The sequence below is a fragment of the Prenolepis imparis genome, unplaced genomic scaffold (genome assembly GCF_030444845.1).
Source record: "Prenolepis imparis isolate NDT839.2.m4 unplaced genomic scaffold, iyPreImpa1.0 SCAF_1, whole genome shotgun sequence".
In the NCBI taxonomy this organism is placed as follows: Eukaryota; Metazoa; Arthropoda; class Insecta; order Hymenoptera; family Formicidae; genus Prenolepis; species Prenolepis imparis.
Window position 1 is genome coordinate 12,631,640 of NW_028141159.1, and position 19,579 is coordinate 12,651,218.

The following is a 19,579-nucleotide window of genomic DNA, read 5'->3' on the forward strand; positions in this document are numbered from 1 at the left end:
TTAAGTCTAATTATAAAAGATGAAAAGAATAAAAAAAAAAAACGAAAGAAAATTTTGGCATTGTCGCGACACTTAATTGATATTGAATAAACACTGAAGTAATAAAATGTATGTTTGCGATTTATAATAGTTGACATTTAGTAGAATCCGCGTGACTGTCGGTGGATCAATATTTTATGAATTTACGTGTAATTTGTTTAGCGATGCTACAAAGATTAACTTGTTTATCGATATCAAGGATTACTGTGGCAAAGATACGATACGAGCGATCAACGTAATGGTGACACACACGATACATACCGATAATCTATCGCATCTCATTTATTACATAAGATTAATCGAGGGCTTATAATACAGCTCTTACTTGGCGAAAGGATCATTTTAATCAAGTGCCTGTGCGACAGCGGTAAGTGATTTCCCCCTTTTTTTCTCTTTGGATTATCCGTCGCGGATTTTCCGTGATTTGTCAAACTGGACGAGATCATCATATTGCTATCGATAAACGATAGATTGCAATTAAATTATTGATACGCGATGAATACGAGCGATACGCAAGTTCTTTTCTTTCGTTTGCAAAAAAGTGTGACGGAGGGAACGATTATCGATCCCTTGAAGGTCTTACAACGGAGATAAGCTATGAAAAAACGGAATTTTTTGCCGATATGATAATAATCATTCTATACGCATAAAACATTTATTTCATTCTTCATTCTGAGTGTTTTAATTCTAATAGTGTCATTTTAGCCATGAAAGTGATAATGCGACAATATAACTTGCGCCGAACGTCATTAATCGAACTCGTGAATTTCTTTCCAGAATTCATTTGTTAGAACAAGTGTGCACATTTATTGATCTATCTATATACGTCTTTATTTATCTATAATTAACACTTTGTAATTCACTAAACTGAGTCTTTTTTATTTCAAAAAAATTACTTTGTAAAGTGCGTAAAAAAAAACACTTGTTCTAACAAAATCTAAATATATTTCTTTTAATTGCAGTCCATTCAAGCCATGTAAAGTTGTTTTTTAATTAATTTTTTTTTATTTTGAATGAAGATAAATCTAACAAAGTTAATAGAAAATTAATAAGAAAATTTGAGTTTATATTTACATAGCAATATACAAAGTTCCTACTTTATATCTTAATTTTCCTGATTAAAATAATAATAAAAATATCTTTTACTTAATTAATCGAGATTATCTTAATTATATTTGAAATATCTTTTACTTATTAATTGAGATTATAGAAATATTTCGTTTATCATGTTGCAGTAAAGATTACATTTATTTCATTTTTATGAATAAATAACATCTACACTATAGATTATACATTTCGCGAACTTTATTTATCTTTTTATCCTTTTGTTTAGAATTTTCAACAAAATGACACCTGTTGTCTTTAATTCCTTTGCAATTTTATAATAATTGTGTGACGTAATAGCATTTAAAAATTAGAAAATATTTTCACCATTAATATGTTATTTACAAACGTATTTTGTAAAATTGAATTTTTATTATTTCTGTATCTATTTAAGAATTCCGTTTGTATTCAGGCGATCTCGAAGTTGTTCTTGATTCGAAATCGAGTGGCGATACGCATGTGCGTAACGCAGTATCGGTTGCGGGCCGACATCGTAGGATACGAGTAAATATCGTCCTGGATTTTATTGATTTTTCTCCTGACGTAAGTGGGTGGAGTTAGGTAGAAAATTCTTCTTCGAATTATTCCGCCCTACGTATTTCAATCAGCAGAATAGAAATGTTACAACGCGTTCCGTTCTCGCGATAGAGGAAAAAGAAGACGAATAAGTAACGGAGAGCTCTTAAAAAGATATTAGATAAATAATATCCGCGCATTACGTAATTAACATTTACATTCGGATAAGTTAAAACACGAAATGACACGAGACGAAAACGCGGGCAAAATATTCCACTCCGGTATCTCATCGCAATGGATTTCGCTTCTCACACTTTAATCGATCGCTCGCTCGCTTGCTCGCATTAGCGTTATTACGTTTGGTACAGCGCGTTATCGATTTTCTTTCGGTTCGTATTAGGGAGAGAACTGGCGAGAGAAAGGGGAATCATCTTCGATTGGGGTGATACTCTCTACATTGGATAGATATGGTGCCAACACCATTTATTCGCGCACCGAAACATTTAATTCTTTGAAGTTATTTTTGTAATCATATTTTAAAAATTGTAGATCCAATGTTAAAAAATGTTTTAAGTAAAAATCTCTCAAGATAAATTATTTCTCTGACTAATGTGATATATATTATATATTTACTTAGAAAATATTGATATAAAAGTTGAAAGAGATGCAGATACATATTTATCATATAATACTTGCAATTTCTTCTATAAAAATTTTACGCTGAACGTAAATTAAAATCAAACAATCATACTTAATTACAACTTAATTTGTTTTTATCGTAGAATTACGTAGTTTTTCTCTTTGCAAACGGAAAATATGCAAACACAACTAGCGATTTAACTTTTTCTTAATTATTATGTGTATACATTATACATATACATATATTACTGTAATTTCATTTGTAATAAAGTTTAATTATCCTTTTCAATAAAAGAAAAAAGAGTAAATAAATGTGTCTTAGTTAAGAGATTATTTAACTTTCTGCTTCAGATAAAATGTACTTTCCTCCCTTCATAACCATTACTAAAAATTATCAAATTGCTATTTAAAGTTAAAACATTAATACAGCTTAAAATAAAATTCTCAGTTTTTGTATTCTTTTTTTTCTTATTTTCCTGTAACTTGAAACTCCCATCAATTAAAGGACATTCCTTTCGATGGGGAAGCTGCGCGATCGTTTTCCAGCCATGCGACCTTGACATCGCTTCGTTTCAGGGTCTAGGACTCGAGACCATCGCGTCGGTCGTTGCATCCCGCACTGTTACAACGCGATCGAGATCTTTGCGTTTGATGAATAGCGACAAAAGAAAAGAGTGGGAGAGAAACGTGGAAACGATTAGAGGAAGCCGGTCGAAAGAAAGAGAGAGAGAGATAGAAAGAAAGAGAGAACGCGAGAGATCGAGAAAATGACTCCCACTCGCAATGAAGAGATAGAGGGGCGCTCGTATAAAGACTATGCTTACAGCCCTGTACCAGTGAGTTCCTCTTCGGCAGTGTTTGATACCCCCGGCAAAGAATCCGTGGAACTGAGTATAGAAAAGGGTAAAGAGTCGTGTAAGACATCCTTCCGCGCTGTTGACAATTATCGTCCTGAAGACATGACGGAAAAAGGTTCCAAGCTCGTCCAGTTCCTGGCCGCTGCGGCAGGTAAGTCCGTTTTTCAGAGCTGAACTTTCTTGAGAATAAAATCAAATTAATTAATTAGATACCGGAAATTTAATGAATTAATTTATTAAAGTGTGTATGTTTATTTTACGCTCCTCGTGTAAAAGCATCATGTATTTTCCACTATAGCATAACGAAAATTATAACAACTATGCTACGCTTCATCATTATCTAGCAGATAATAATCTAAGAGATTTACTTTGCAAAATTTCACATAAAATTAGACTGCACAGATATACTTTGTTTATATAATATTTTTGTATTTATTTTCTTTTTGATTGTTTTTTAAATTAAAAATAGAATAGAACAACTTCTGTTTTTATCAATGATATGTACATTGATACAATAATTAGAACAAATAATCATATTCTTGCGTTATACGCAACCCAATCGATCGACATTACGCTTTGGGGAGTATTCTTCACACGAGCTTCTTGTTCAAGAGAGATCTGTTTGGTCATTCTGCATTTTTGAACCTCAAGGAGAAACCTTGAAGAAAGAATTAATAAAAAATTTTTGAAAAATATATATATTATACTTATATATATAACGGAAAACATACTATCCTTACAGCTATCGTTATTGTGATAATACATGTATTTCAGAACATTACAAAAATAATTTATTTTTAATTGTACTGCACTTCAAGGAGGCAGTTATCATGACATTTCCATCTATTGTGCAAAAATGGAAAAACATATCGAAAAGAACCGTAAACCGAAAATAATTTAACGGTCCGGTTATGGTTCCGGTGTTATAAATTTAATAGAATTTCAATACGGTTTCGGTTCTACTAAAAAAACGAATATGGAACGGTTATCGCGGTTTTGGTTCCGGTTCGGTCCGGGTCCCTGAGAAGAATTAATGATGTATTTTTCAACATAGTACAGCGCGGGGCTTAACGAATAGATTGAATAATAATTACAGATTGGACAATGAGATAACGAGATCGTACGATTTGCGTTTTAACAGTGCACTTATTCCTTTGATATGAATGATGTTATTGAAGAAGATAAAAGAGTACTGGCTCTCACCACGTGTACAGCACGCTGCAACTGCACATGCGTGCAATATTTGTCCGACGCGGTTATCGAAATTATTTTCTAGCTTGTGTATATGTGCATATATATAGTGATAAGTTGCTATACATATAAAATATATTTCAAAATATTTAAAAGTTTTCTGCGCGCGCATTTACACACTTTTAAAGAGCCTAGAAAATAATTTATTAACGTGCATATAAACAAACATTTGACAGCAAAACAAAATTAATTCCATTAATTATGTTTGTTTATATTAAACATAATGCATGTTATATAATAATAAAATCTAATGGTATTACACAGTTTTTATGAAACTTTAGTGAACAATACTGTGTCAAAACAATAGTAATAAAAATATTGAGCCAGGTAAATAAAGTGGTGCATTCAAATGCACAGTTCATGTAATACATTCAAATGTAAATATTGTCATAACAATACAAAGCCTCTGATATTTTCATCACGTACATTTTTCTCTGTCAATTATTTATTTCTCATGTCAAGTTGAACAATAAGTACAATATTCATTGAGATAGAATGATATAATTACACGTTTTTCGCTAATTGTGTCAAAAAAAATCAATTTGCTGAAATTCTTTTTATTTGGTAAAAATTCTTTCTAAATTTTTGTCACTTTTTTTTGTTTAAAATAATTTTTTTTGCAGAAACACAAATTGATTACAAATATTAGCACATTATATAAAGATGTTATAATGAAGATATTTTTCCATTACATCTCCTGAAAATATCTCGTTCTTTTGACACTTAAATGATAAATAAAATCAAAGATTCAATTTAGCAGGAAAGGAAACTCTTTGATCAATTCGCTATTGAATTAGCGCAAAGCCGTCATGTAATGAGAAAAGAAAAACCCGAGTGATTATTCGGCTCGATGGTTCCCGGTTGATCAAGAGAGATTAGCGAGAACTTGAGGTATTAGCATAGAGAATGCACTCGAGAACGTCGCACCGGAGGACGACAACGAGCTACGTGCCACGATTCATATCCATCGTAAAGTCCTTCGCATATTCGGTTGACGGGAATATTAAACGATTCGCATCCGGTGCTCGACCGAATTCAATCTTAACCGACAGAGATCGCAATCGGCTTAAATTACTTCCTCATTACTGGTACAACCATCGCGACTGAACGAGACTTCGAAGTGAGAGTCTGAATTAGACGAACGCTTTTTCCCTCGGGAAATAGATCAATATAATTCGTGGCGATCGTGTCCTTCGATTGTGCGATAATGATCGTTTGGTTGTATTAAAAGAAACCTGATTTCCAACGGAGACAAACATGCGATTCTTTTTTTTTTAATGATGTTGTTTCTTGCCAAAATTGGAGACTGTGTAAACAGAAGTATGATAAAATGCAAAAAACTTGGAACTTATTAAAATTTTTATATCCAGCAGCGACACGCTTGGAAATATAATAAAAATTCAGATTAGCTCTAATTAAGTTCTGTAAATGTCGACTTGCGCGCGCGAGAGTTCAAAATGCACGAGTAGCAAAGATCCTTGACTGCAGAAAACGAGCGTTTTTATTCTGAAATTATTTATTTATACGAGGATTAATCGAGGAGATTTCTCTGTTATATATATGAATTAGGACAACAAACCACAATATGACAAAACATAGCCAATATTCATAGAATCGACTTGTCCTCGTTAAAATTTCCATGACTAAAGTCCGGATATTTCATGGTCATTTCATGGTTACTTCACGCCATAATTATTTATTAGAATACATATATATTACACGACATATTGCAATATTCTATTACAATCTGTCAACATATAATGAATGAAAATATCTGATCGATGCAAATAAATATATATTTATTTATTTACGAGACTTTATATTATAGGAAAAAATTCTTGCATAACCAGTTCGTCAGCTTACAAAATTTCAAACTAATTGATTTCAATCAAAAGTTTTAGTTCTACTAAATATATATAGAAATTTATCTTGTATTACAAAAAATTGATCACATAAAATAAATAAGATATATAAAATATAGAATGCATTACAATAAGATAAAATATTTAGATTACTTTTTGTCGTTTAATTTTTTGGAAATCAAATATATATATTCCAATCTTATTTATCAAATCAAAATATAATTTATTAAAATATAATTTAAGCTAAATATCATTTCCTTAATAAAGCACACTCTTTAAAATTAGAGTTAATTGGAAAATAAAATTTTATCCGGCCTACGTAATCAAGATATCAGATGTAATTTGTTAAAATCTTTTAATACACATTGATAAGTAAATTTGATTGAGTAAATTCTTGCTTCGACACTGATTAAGGAACAATAAGCTTGGCATTTACAAAAAGACCTTTATATTTATAAAAGAGAATTTATATTTTCATAGGAATGTTGTTAGAATCGATTCGTGTACTTTTATGTAACTAATTGTAAAATAATTGTTTATTTTGATCTTATCTTTTGCAGTAAAATGTTTATCCGTGATTGTATATCTTTATCAATCTTTGATGACAAGATTGTCATATATATAACAATACAATTCTACAATATCGATCTACATCAATCTATACAATAAATAATACTGTTGTCGCAACTACATTTAATCGTTGATAATGTCATAATTTTATTTACAATATCGGAATATTTCTTTGAATATTGCGTTATCTACGTAACGCCTCCCGCGTATTCGTCATTAGCTATCGATTACTTGTTCTATCATTGTTTTTATTTTTAATTCGTCGCGATTTTACGCACATGTTCTGACTGTTATCAGATGCAGTTTATTTGCATAAACGTCAATGTTCGTCATCAATTAACGCGATTTGGCATAACGTCAATGCGAATGATTTTGCGCAACGAAATGACGATAACAATATTTACATATTTACAATTATATATGAAAATGTGCAAGATAATGTGCTCTCTTTTATAGCTATCGAACATTAATCGTACGCATTAATCTGCGGAATGTAATCGTTTTTTCCTCATGTTATTGTCATTATCCGTTATGCGATATTGTACAGAAAGTAAAAAATTGCTCTTTTTGTATCGGAAAATGGAAGTAGCTATACCTTTCACCGGCTATATAAACTAGATTACCTTATCACAATGATAAAAACAGTTTTTATGGTTACGCTTTTCTCACCGGCGTGATTGATGATTTTCCGATATTATTTTATCGCTCTTAAGATTATATAATAAATTTTGCTAGATTTTTCTTTTGTATATAGATATGTATCTAAAAAACACAGATTGAAAGAAATTATTGTAATAAAATATATAATATTTTAATTTAATTATATAAAATAGAATTTAATATAAAGTAAAATACATATATATAAATAAAGTATATAATATATTATAATTCAATTTAATTATTATTAAAAAAGAATATAAGAATAACAAAAAATTGTGTAAAATTAATAATAACATAAGTTATAAGTAAAAAAATATTGAACAGTGTAAAAAAATAAATTTAATTTTAACGATATAAATTGAATATCTAAGCTTTGAAACAATGAACAGTACTTTCACGAAATTTGGACTTCTTCTGCAACTCAAGACATCATTTTTACATTTAGTCGACTCTTGACCTCTACTTCTGAATTCACGACGAGCAATGGAACATTTCACAGGAAAATTTGATTGCGTTTTACTTCTTATCGCATTTATCATTTGCATGGGCTATTTTTTGTCGTATATATGTTCCGATATATTTTTTTGTCGCGTTATCATCTAGCATGCCATATGTAACGCGTGTAAACACAAAGGGGCGGATTTTCATGTACATTTTGCAACAAAAAAAAAATAAAATAAAAAAAAATAAATAAAATAAATAAAATTGAATATTAAAATAGATTATTTAGTTCAATGACGGGTCATCGTCATTTTCTAACTTTGGCTATTTGATGCAGCATCAACTATGATATCTTGTTTAGGGGCAAAGGCCCATCGTAGCATCTTTAACGTCGCGCCTCTTTTGATATCGACGTTTTTATTTGGAAGTCTCGCGTGATTATGATAACTTCTTTAAAGATAATCAGTGTTTTTCTTAATTGTGTAATAAAGGTCAAGAATCTTTGCTTGAGACTACGATAAAAAAATTATGCATAACGGAAGATTTCTTAATATCTCGAAAAATTCCGATACAGAATGTCATTTAATATCGATGGTAGCATTATAAATGTAAAATAAAACGTAATATGATCATATTCATTGTATAAATAATTAATGTATATATACAAGTATACATGTGTGTATATATACATATACATACATACATATATACATAGTTAATTATTTGCTGCAAAGTTTAAAAACGTATAACTAATTATTTAATATTAAAATTTTTTTCCGCTCTTCTAAAATTGAATTGTTAAATCTCAAATTGTTAGTATAACTCCATAATTAGAGAGAAAATTATACAAAAAGGATAAATATAGTATCGTGACTGATTAAGTAATAAGAAAAAAACTGAATCGTTTGGGCGAAAAATATATATGGTATGATGAACTAAAATGATATAAAATATACGGAAAAATACTTATCAAACGTGAGTTTTAAGATCGAAAATGAGATTAAAAGGGGGCCACTATAATATAAACCCTCGTATCAAATGTGATAAGAGTGACATTTTCTTTTTTTCCCTTTTTTCTTTTCTTTTTTTCATTTTACCTCATCGTATATATTCATTTATATTGTAAAGCTCTGAACCTGAAAGCGTATCTATCTGGATTTTTGTATTTGATGATACTTGACACGGATTTATTGCGTTGCAATAAATCTAATAGATAATCGCTATCATCTAGCACACACGCGGGGTCAATCGGAAAATAATTTACTAATCGCAACGGAATTAGTAATGTGACAATATGTTAGATCGTACAGAAAGTTGATGAAAGGAAACATAAAGATAAACCCACACAATGCTGATTAGGCTTCACAAATAAAAATTTGGTTTATCTTATTTGTCACAAAGACCGTTTATATCTATAACGCATAAGTGATTAATCGTGCACTTCTTTTATACAAGTTTTATAAAATTTGACAATAAAAAATTATGTGAGGAACGCGCTATTAACTTAATGGTTATTTAAAATGATGCGTTTGCCTCCAGTTTTTATTAGTAACAAAAAATTTTTATTCGCGAAAAAATATCTTAATAATTAATAATTTAGCGTACGATCATGCATGAACAAGTTAATCAAATTATATTATTAACACAAATTTTGCTCGCAATAATACGATATTGTCTCTTCTTGCAATTTTTTTTATAATTCAGCATATTGTTCTGATTACCTGTGGTATGCCGCAGTACTTTTCAGAGCTGTTTGAATAATTCCGTGTCCATTAAATGCTACGTACAATTTATGGAAATCTGGGACACTCTAATTGTAAAATGAAGGCAAGTAAAAACGATGCTAATGTAATAATTCGCACGATAAATATAGAACTGCATATCTGCATATCTAATTCGTTATTCTTAGGTTGTTCAGTAAGCTTAGTAAAGATTGTCGGATATTATTTTCCTCAGGAATTTAGCGAGATGCAACTCCGTGTTCATGTTATTAATAATAATTTCAATATTCTGACAATACCGAGAATGCATCTTTTCGATATTGTGTGATTCTTACGACTCATACGTTATTGTCTCGTTTGTTTGGTGATGCAACGTACCGTTGACAGTGTAATCGCATAACAATAATCGTAGATTACGTAAATGCGATAATTCTGAGGAGTATATTATCTTGTTAAAATAACCGCATTGCGGTTTTTCTCTTATCATATACGTTATTTGTATAAAACTGACATATGAGTGCATTTTATTCTATGAATTTATACGCAAAAGCTATTATTCCTCTTATGCATTCAAGATGTAAAATATAAGAACACTATTATATAAAAATACTATTTGATAACGTGAAATATTATATAACATTGGAATATTATATAATAGCTATAATTAAGCTAAATTCTTTCTTGTAGTATACAAAATATTATATTTTAATAAACTTATTATATTATTCATAAAAAATTTAAAACTAAAAATGTGCAAATATTAAAAATTCATGGAACTTATTTTACGTAAATATTTAGAAACTGAAATGCAAAATCTAGTTTATACGTGACAGTTTGCCGTCTTTAATATCTTTTACTGCTCTGTGGTTTAAATTTATACTTTGTAAGGTTTGTATGTACGTGCACTGCTCCGTAAAACCGGAAGCGCGGCAAGCCTTGAATTTCACCGTATTGCTTGAAATACAATTATGTAAAACCGCTCTATCGTCGGAAAAGCCTTCAAAGCGCGCTTTGATTCGCATTTCGTCGGCAAAGCATTGCCGGCAAGAATACCGACCACTGACATAATTGAATTGCTAATTCCGAGAAGCGTGCGGGAACACTTTCGAAAAGTCAATTTCTCGAGAGCGATAAGAAATACTTTGATGAGAATTTTTGAAGATAAATACTCTCTTAAATAAAAAAGATTTTCAAATCAAAGTTTCAATGTGTAACTATTTCAATAATTTAAAATTTTAATTTCTCTTTTACAATAAAAAAATAAAGACTTATGAAAGAAGTATTATATGATAAAGAAACTGTCGCTAGTTTTTTGCCAAAATAAAATAAATTCTTTAACTAAAAAAGCAGATTAGGTATTTTAATATATATGTATAAGGGAACAACCTAAATTATTTCTCTATTAAAAAGTATGTATTAAATGTATAAATATGAGAGAATTATGTTAGAGAACCACTGATGTACGAGTGAACTACATATAAATCATCTTTGACGTGTATTTATCTCTCTCTCTACGGCTTATATAAATTTAAATTTAAGGATAGGTTGTGATATTTTATCAAATCCCATCGGAGCAATAAAATAGCGATCAGCATATACGTAGGCTTTAGGTATGTGGATTAATAATGTGCTTGATTATCGGATTTAACGGATGATTGAAGAGATATTAATGATTGATTACAACAATAAATATTTAATGAAATTATTTTATCACGATATACATATTTTTATGTTTACCTAGAAATGCATCCTTTTGAATTTAATGCGATTACAGGTAATCTATGTATCGTGGCGACTGGTGCGATGTTGGCATGGACCAGTCCAGTTCTTCCTAACTTAGAGAAAGATGGTGGACCTTTGGGATCACCGATCACCGGCGACGAAAGTTCGTGGATAGGATCTCTAGTGGCTCTCGGTGCAATCCCTGGTAGTTTGACAGCAGGATATCTCGGAGAAAGGTATAAATAAGTATAAGCATATGCATATGACTCTCATATGATTTAATTGTGCGCTCCATTTTTCGAGAGTCGAAACTAAAGATGCCCTTATTTCTTTGCGAAAATATAAAATGTATATTAACTTTTAATATTTGATGAGAAGATGAAAACTATTCCATTAATCTTTTCACAGATGGGGTCGCAAAAAAACGGCGCTATTTGCCGTCGTACCGTTTTTAATTGGATGGGCATTAATTGCTAGCGCAGGTCACGTTGCTCAGCTTTATGTCGCGCGACTAATATTGGGATTCGCTCTGGGTATTCCATTCACGGTTCTACCTATGTATTGTGGCGAAATCGCCGAGGTAAATTTATTTTTCATAATACACATTGTAATCAATGATATAATCATTTGTATGTAGAATTTCCTGGGATTATTGTAATTAATTCTCTTATTTAATTCTTTTATTTCATCTTTAAAAAAATTATGATTATTAGAGAGCTAAATAAATTTGTGTAAATTAATTTTTTATAAGCCATTTTACTGATGCAATATCTAAATTCTTAAATTGTCAAAAACTGGATTAGAATAAAGTTATTAATCTTTTCGCAATTGACCATTGTACAATAATACATAGATATTGTTTATCTTTTCAGACTTCCATCAGAGGAGCATTGGGTTCTTTTCTTCAACTCTTTATCACAGTCGGATTGTTGTATTCTTACGCTATTGGACCGTTCGTTAGCTACACAAACTTTTGGATCCTCTGTGCCATTCTGCCAGTACTCTTCTTTGTGTGTTTCTCAATAATGCCGGAATCTCCGTATTATCTTCTCAGCAAGGGCCGTAGAAATGAAGCGATCGCGTCTCTGGCAAAACTCCGAAGTAAATCCGAAGCAGCTGTTGAGAAAGAAGCTGACGAAATGCAGGTAAATTATAACAGATTTAATGAAATTTGCTTTAAAAAACTATAAATTCCAACTATCTTCGAGAATCAAAAATGAATTCCAGTTGATTTCTCGTTAATTGTTTTCTGCTATTAGAAAAATAGAAATCAAATTTATTTTATATATATAGTAATAATAATTATAAATTTATATAATAATAATACTAATTAGTAGAATATAAAATCGCACAGCATATAATTTTATGTAATTTATAACTTGGAAATCTATATGCTGTGCGATTTTATTCTACTAATTATTATTTATGTCTTGTCGAGTAGACTCTCTACTTAAGTAACAAGGTAACTGCTTTACATGATTATAAGTAGTAGCTCGAGCATTGTATATCTGAGTATACTGCTCGTCAGATCACGTTAAGCAAACGAGGTCACAGCTAAGCTCGTTCCTTGATCCTAAATGATAATGTTATACAGCTGTGATACAGCTGTGAGAGACAATTATTATGACTGGCTTTTTCCAATCGACATTTTTTCGTACAATGCAGTGTCTGCCGGACTTGTCTCGAGTGTTGTTTCATTTGCACGTGCTAGATGTTAAATGAAGAAAAGCAGACGTTGAAAATATTATTGTACAAAATTAATTAGCATTACTAACTGGAAAATTTTGAAGAATTAAAGCTCAAAATATAAATGAATAATAGAAACTAGATTTACTTTTGCTTTAATATCAATTGGATGTTAATGTCAATTTTCTTTTTTAAACATCCGATTCAGAATATCCGTTGCAGAATATTCTATTTAAAATTTTTCTCATTCTAATTTTCACTGTTTAATAAATATGCTTGACTTTGCTTCCAATCTTTCAGATGGCAATCGATGAGGCTTTTAAAAATCAAGTCAGCATCTCGGATCTGTTCAAGGTGAAAGCTAATTTAAAGGCCCTTATCTACACAAATGCTTTGGCTTCTTTCCAACAGCTTACTGGTATCAATGTCGTGTTATTCTATATGCAAAATATCTTCATTGCCGCCGGAAGCTCTGTCCCAACGGAACTGGCACCAATTATTATCGGTGTCGTGCAATTTTTAGCATCAGCACTAACACCCTTCGTCGTGGACAGATGGGGTAGAAGACTGCTTCTCGTTTTCTCCGGCATTGGAGAAACAGTCAGTTTGGTAAGTGATTTTCTTCTATTTTCAAGTTTAATCCTAAACTACATACTTATCGATTTTCATCTTTATCACGAATTCAAAGCACACTTATAAAAAAATTAATTTTTTAAAGTTACGAATTTGAATTAACTTTAATTTAAAATTAAATTAATTCAATTTTTTAAATTAATTTTAATTTAATTATATGAAAATATTTCGTGATATGTCACGGAATATTGATAATATATTATATATCGAGAAAAGACGAATTAATGTTTTATATATCTTGCCGTCGCGTGAAATTTTGGTTCTCTCTTGTTTTCTTTACTTGATAAACAACAAATCCGTTCAAAAATTTGCATTGAAAATTGCGTTCAAAATTAGCGTATTTATTAAGGGACAGATGCAACGTGATTTCCCGTAAAGTTTGCTTATTGTTTTATGCAACGGTCTGTAATTTCGTCGCATTGCGACAGAATAATGAACTTAAACAATTCGTTAAACTAGATATGCATCGCTTCTTATTAAAATTAAAAGAGCCTTAAGAAACTTAAATAGTAAAAACATAAAAGATTTTAAGCTTTTTACAAAAAGTACGCGATTAATTTTTTTTAAGTATTAATTTAATCAATAATGAGTATATAATTAAGTGTAAGATTTAAGTTAGATATTAATTATTATTCTTACTTAGTACATATATGTATAAGTACATATATAGTACATATATAAGATTATCATCATTTATTAACTTTTTCATGAATATTTTAATTTTATTAAGTATTGTGATTATGGTGCTAAATGAATTAAAATTACTAATAATTCTTAAAATTATTAAAATTTTGTAGTTTTTATTTTAAAATTTTATATTGTGCGTGTTATATTTTCCACAAATAATTCTAAAAATTGTTGATGAAATTTTTGAAGATGCAACTCGTGCGGAAATTACCACACACCGATTCATTTTCATGCCACATTAGTAGATTATATACACCAGATCATTAAACACATTCCATTGAAGTGTGTGTTCGGTCGACATGCATAATTGCACTTAATGCTATATATGCAAGTGTGCTACAAAAATTAGCAATTTAATAACTCTTATTTTTATCACACTAGACCAAAACAAGCGCGCGCTACGCGCGCGCCAATCTTCGATTTTACATTCAAAAGAATTATATTTTCAAAAAAATAATATAAAGTTTGTTAATAGAAATCAGTTGATAACTGTCAAAAAAATTAACTGAGTTTAAAGTATTATAACATGCATATTATTTTAAATATATTATTTTAATTTTTATAACACATTATTTCAAAACATAATTAGGAATTAACGTTTTAATCAACTGATTTCTGTCAAAAATATTAATAAAACGTTAATTTGCTAATTAAATTATAAAATAATAATACGTTAAAAATATAAAAATAGTTATATGTTGTATATAATATGTTATAACACCTTATCTTCGATTATAATAATTTTTGACAGAAATTAACAAGGCAAATATTCTAAGACTTATAGTTTTTACATTTTAGAATTTCAATTTTGAAAGTTATTCGCGAAAATTAATCAAACTATAAGTCGTAAAGCAATGGGCATGGGCGGGTTATAAAGGTTTTTTCAAGGTCTACAACACGCGCCCACCGAAAATGTTCTAGGCCTTATAGAGGCCTAAATTTTCGCGAAAAACGTTTAAACTTTAATTGCAAAAATTAAGGCCTGTGTAAGTCATATAGAACATTTTCTTTGGGCTTATTTTGTAGGCCTTGAAGAGATCTTTAAAACGCGCCTACAGAAAATGTTGTACGACTTACAGGGGCCTTAATTTTTTAATTCAAAGTTTAAACTTTTATAACAAAATAAATCAACATCTTGAAATAAGCACAATAATTAGACAATTTCAAGGATATTAAGCAAAATTCACGTCTCACGGCGGACATCTTAGATTTGTGACAGCTGTCAAACAGTGCGGTCGTGTTTGAGACAGCTCCGTTTTTTTGTCAAGAGGTTTCCTCGCGCGATTATTCGACATCGGGACAATCAATCAACATCGCGGATAAAGCGGTGACATGATCTTCGATATATGCGAGTATCGACTTTACATCTTCTTTTTAATAATGCATGTAAAACGCGTCTTCGAGAACGAGGCGAATGATTTAATTATCTGATGTGAGTCACGACTTATGAAATCATTACTTAATTTGTATGTTCCTCTTATGTAAATTAAATAAAGATAAATGCGACACAAGGTCTGGCGCACTCGGAAATGTCCGATGCAGGATATGCAACAAGTGCATTGCGGAACGCACAATGTAAAACGTGAGGAAGGTCGAGCACTATTATACATGCCGATACTATTATACATACCGTTGGAATGCACCGATCATTATTACATCGGATGCAATTCAGTGCATACACAGAACGGGGAGTCCATACAATCGCGTATGCGCGATTACATAAAATGATGCGAATTTGAGACAGAAAGCATATGATGCATACTCACGATGAAACAGTAGAGGCTTAATCCGTTGCTTTTAGGCAGCTCTAGTCCCCTGAAAATAAATTGTAAAATGTTACTATATAGATAATATTTTTTATATTTTAAAAATTTATATAATCCTTTTTATTGTTATTGTTAAAAAAATATTTTAAAATCTGAAATTTTAATGATATAAAAATTGCCACAAAAGCTTTCAAATGAAAATTCGTCATAGATTAGAATTTTTTTAAATATCAAATTTTTTTTATCCTATTTATATTTTGATAGATTTTCCATTTTATCACGTGACATATTTATATTGCAGGGTGCTTTGGGCTTGTATTTCTATTTGAAAGAAGTGCAGCACGCGGATGATGTGGTGGCACAGATATCCTGGCTGCCGGTAGTCTCGCTTATCATCTTCATCTCCACTTATAGCGTGGGTTGGGGCCCGCTTCCTTGGGCCGTGATGGGCGAGATGTTTGCCTCGAATGTCAAGGCCAAGGCCTCCGGTATAACGGTTTCTATCTGTTGGTTCCTGGCTTTTCTCATAACAAAGTTCTCCAAAAATATGGAGACTTCGTTCGGCAATTATGCGATCTTCTGGATGTTCGGCGCATTCTGTGTCGTCAGCATTCTCTTTACAGTACTCCTATTGCCGGAAACGAAAGGCAAGAGCTTGCAACAAATCCAGGACGAGCTTAACGGAGTGACTTCGACTACTTTAGATATGGAGAACGGTACGAAAAAGTAAAAAGGAAGCATTTGCGATCTATCCATTCTCACAAATGTATATTAAATATCTGGTGAATTGGCGACACCTTGAGGAGATAAGGTATTTCTCGATAATAGAATGCATGGTAAATTTATATATTTTTATGACACGTAGAAAGAATTTCGTATTCATTAGGATGAACAAAAATTAAAAATAGCTACAAAATGTCACAATAGGCAGAATTAACGTGTGTGCCTATCATTCTACTACCAGACTTATGAAAATGTAAACAATATCGGCATATTTTTAAGCCTGGATTATTGTCTAGTCACTATTGTCTAGTTTTTCATTAGTGATGAATTAAATAGAAAAATATAAACGGGTTTAATAAATAGAAGCATAATCGGATGATTCAAGTAAATCGTGAGAAATTTAGAATAACCAACATTTAGAAAATTCATTAAACAGAGGGAGATTGATAGATTTTATTTCTTTTTCGTATTTCCTCTTTTTATGCGCGGATAATTATATTGTTTTCTACAAAGGGACCAAAAAATCTTTATCGTCCTCGGAAAATGTTACATATAACACTACAATTACATATACGTATAATATAGAAATCATACTATAATATATTTATAACATATTTATAAATATTTATAATTATAAAGCCAAACTCATAACCTCGTGGATCTCTTATAAAATGATTGACATGCAAAGAAAATTTGACCATCACTTTCTCGCTTACCAACGAAGAAATTTGGTTTATCAGCTTTATTTAATTATCACATATTTTGAACATATATGACATCATTTTATAAATTGAACGAATAACTGGCTTAATATATACATTTTGTCATAGCATCTCTCATTCCATCGGTTTAAAAATACATTAATTTTCTAATTACCTTTATCCGTTTATTTATATGCTCCGGTATTTTGGTTTTTTATTTATCGTTATGTATTTCTTATTATCGTTATGTACTGAAAAAGACTGAGTACAGTCGAAACGTTTACCTTTCAAACAGTATGATATAATAAATTTATCTAACACTCAGATAATGTTTTTGCTCGTTTAGTTGGCCTACTTTTTCTTATTAATATTTATAAATATTTTCGCGTTGATATTTCGATACATTTAAATATCCTTTTGTTTGCCGAGTATAAACAAATATGTGATATGCTAGTAAACATTCCTATAAACATTTTTTAGCAAGTTCCTGTCTATTCTCGTGACTAGAGAACGTCGTAATTACTAATAATAATTATTCTATTTTTTATCGTTTATCGAAAAAGTATTACATTTTCTGACTATAGATATAGAATAAAACAAAAAACCAAAAGAATTATTCTTACGACGTATTTCTCATTCACGAGTGAGAGACTTTCGTAACATATCTGTATAGAAAAGAGCAAATGTAATTATTCACCGAAAAATTAAAGTCTAAGAAAACATTTCACATATTGATCGATTATCGTATCATTGAAATTAAAGATATCGCTAGAACTGAATAAATAATAAAAATAAATTGTGATGAATTATGTAGTGATTATATAAAGATGTGTGTGAGACCACTTTGTTGTTTTAATAAATGTTGACAGCAACAAAGTTGTCATCAATACATTTAATTACAACAAATCATAATTCTTCCATATTTTGCATATAATATAAATCATTATAATTATAAAGTGTAGGTAATGAAATAATATTTAAAAATACCGTATTATTAGTTGATTTAAGTTAGTTTTAAATTATTCTATTTTTTTATAAATAATATTCTCTAATATTATATTTAATAATGTTTTCTGTTATTTATATAACTCTAACATAGTAATATCTATCTTCAACTGCGCAACGCATATTCCTTCTTCTTAATAGCTCAAAGAAATACGATGAACTTATAATAATATAAGAAAATATCAGATAGCGATATAAGTATATGTAATTTACATATAAGTATATGTAATTTGTAATTTGATATAATATTTTTTAAAAATTCTTATATGGTATTATTTTAGTATCTAAAATATAATTTAATAGATTAAAATATGTGTAAATTTCGATAAAAATTATAATTATAAAAGTAAATCTATTCGAAACAAGTAGGCGCTGAATCGCACATATGTCGATTAACAAATATAAGTTTTATAAACATTTTACAGTACACGCAAGTATATTGACGTGTTAAAATAATCTTTTATAGTATATGTATGAGAGTGCCTGTAAGAGATTCCTTTTGCCTTCTTGTATTAATGTTCGAATTTTTTAAAAAAGACAAACATTAATTTCAAAAAAAGAACGAGCAAGGAATGTTCGATAATTGTTTTATTATAAATCAAGTGTATGTTGGCCATATGCATTTATGTGATGTATATATTATATATATTTTAATATGCGAAGATTTGCCACAATTTTTGTACATAATTATTATGATAATAAACAGATTATAAGTATATTTAATGTATATTTTAATGATTTGTTGTAATTCTTTATAATATATATTGTATCGTGTTAAAAATAAATATACAAGCGATGAATTTTTGGCTTCTCTTAAAATATTAATATACAGAATATAAGTATGCGCAGCATAAGATCCGCGGCGACATAGTGTCGACTTTCAATATTTTAAGACGAGACAAATTTTCATTGCTTGTAGATTTCAATAGTGCATTGTTTGCAGAGAATTTTTATATCAAACAGATACGAACCTGCATATTCTTTTATTCAATAAAC

The 19,579-nt window shown here is 30.0% G+C and overlaps 1 protein-coding gene across 1 annotated transcript; it reads left to right on the forward strand.

The window, feature by feature from the left end:
* The first annotated feature begins 314 nt into the window (after positions 1-314).
* Positions 315-19,299, forward strand: LOC145935224 (trehalose transporter 1-like protein). Its single transcript, XM_083036398.1, has 7 exons — positions 315-406; positions 2,875-3,306; positions 11,435-11,618; positions 11,791-11,962; positions 12,255-12,527; positions 13,369-13,677; positions 16,456-19,299. The coding sequence occupies exons 2-7, from the start codon at positions 3,066-3,068 to the stop codon at positions 16,882-16,884; spliced, it is 1,608 nt and encodes a 535-aa protein (XP_082892524.1). The 5' UTR covers positions 315-406; positions 2,875-3,065; the 3' UTR covers positions 16,885-19,299.
* The last annotated feature ends 280 nt before the right edge of the window (positions 19,300-19,579 follow it).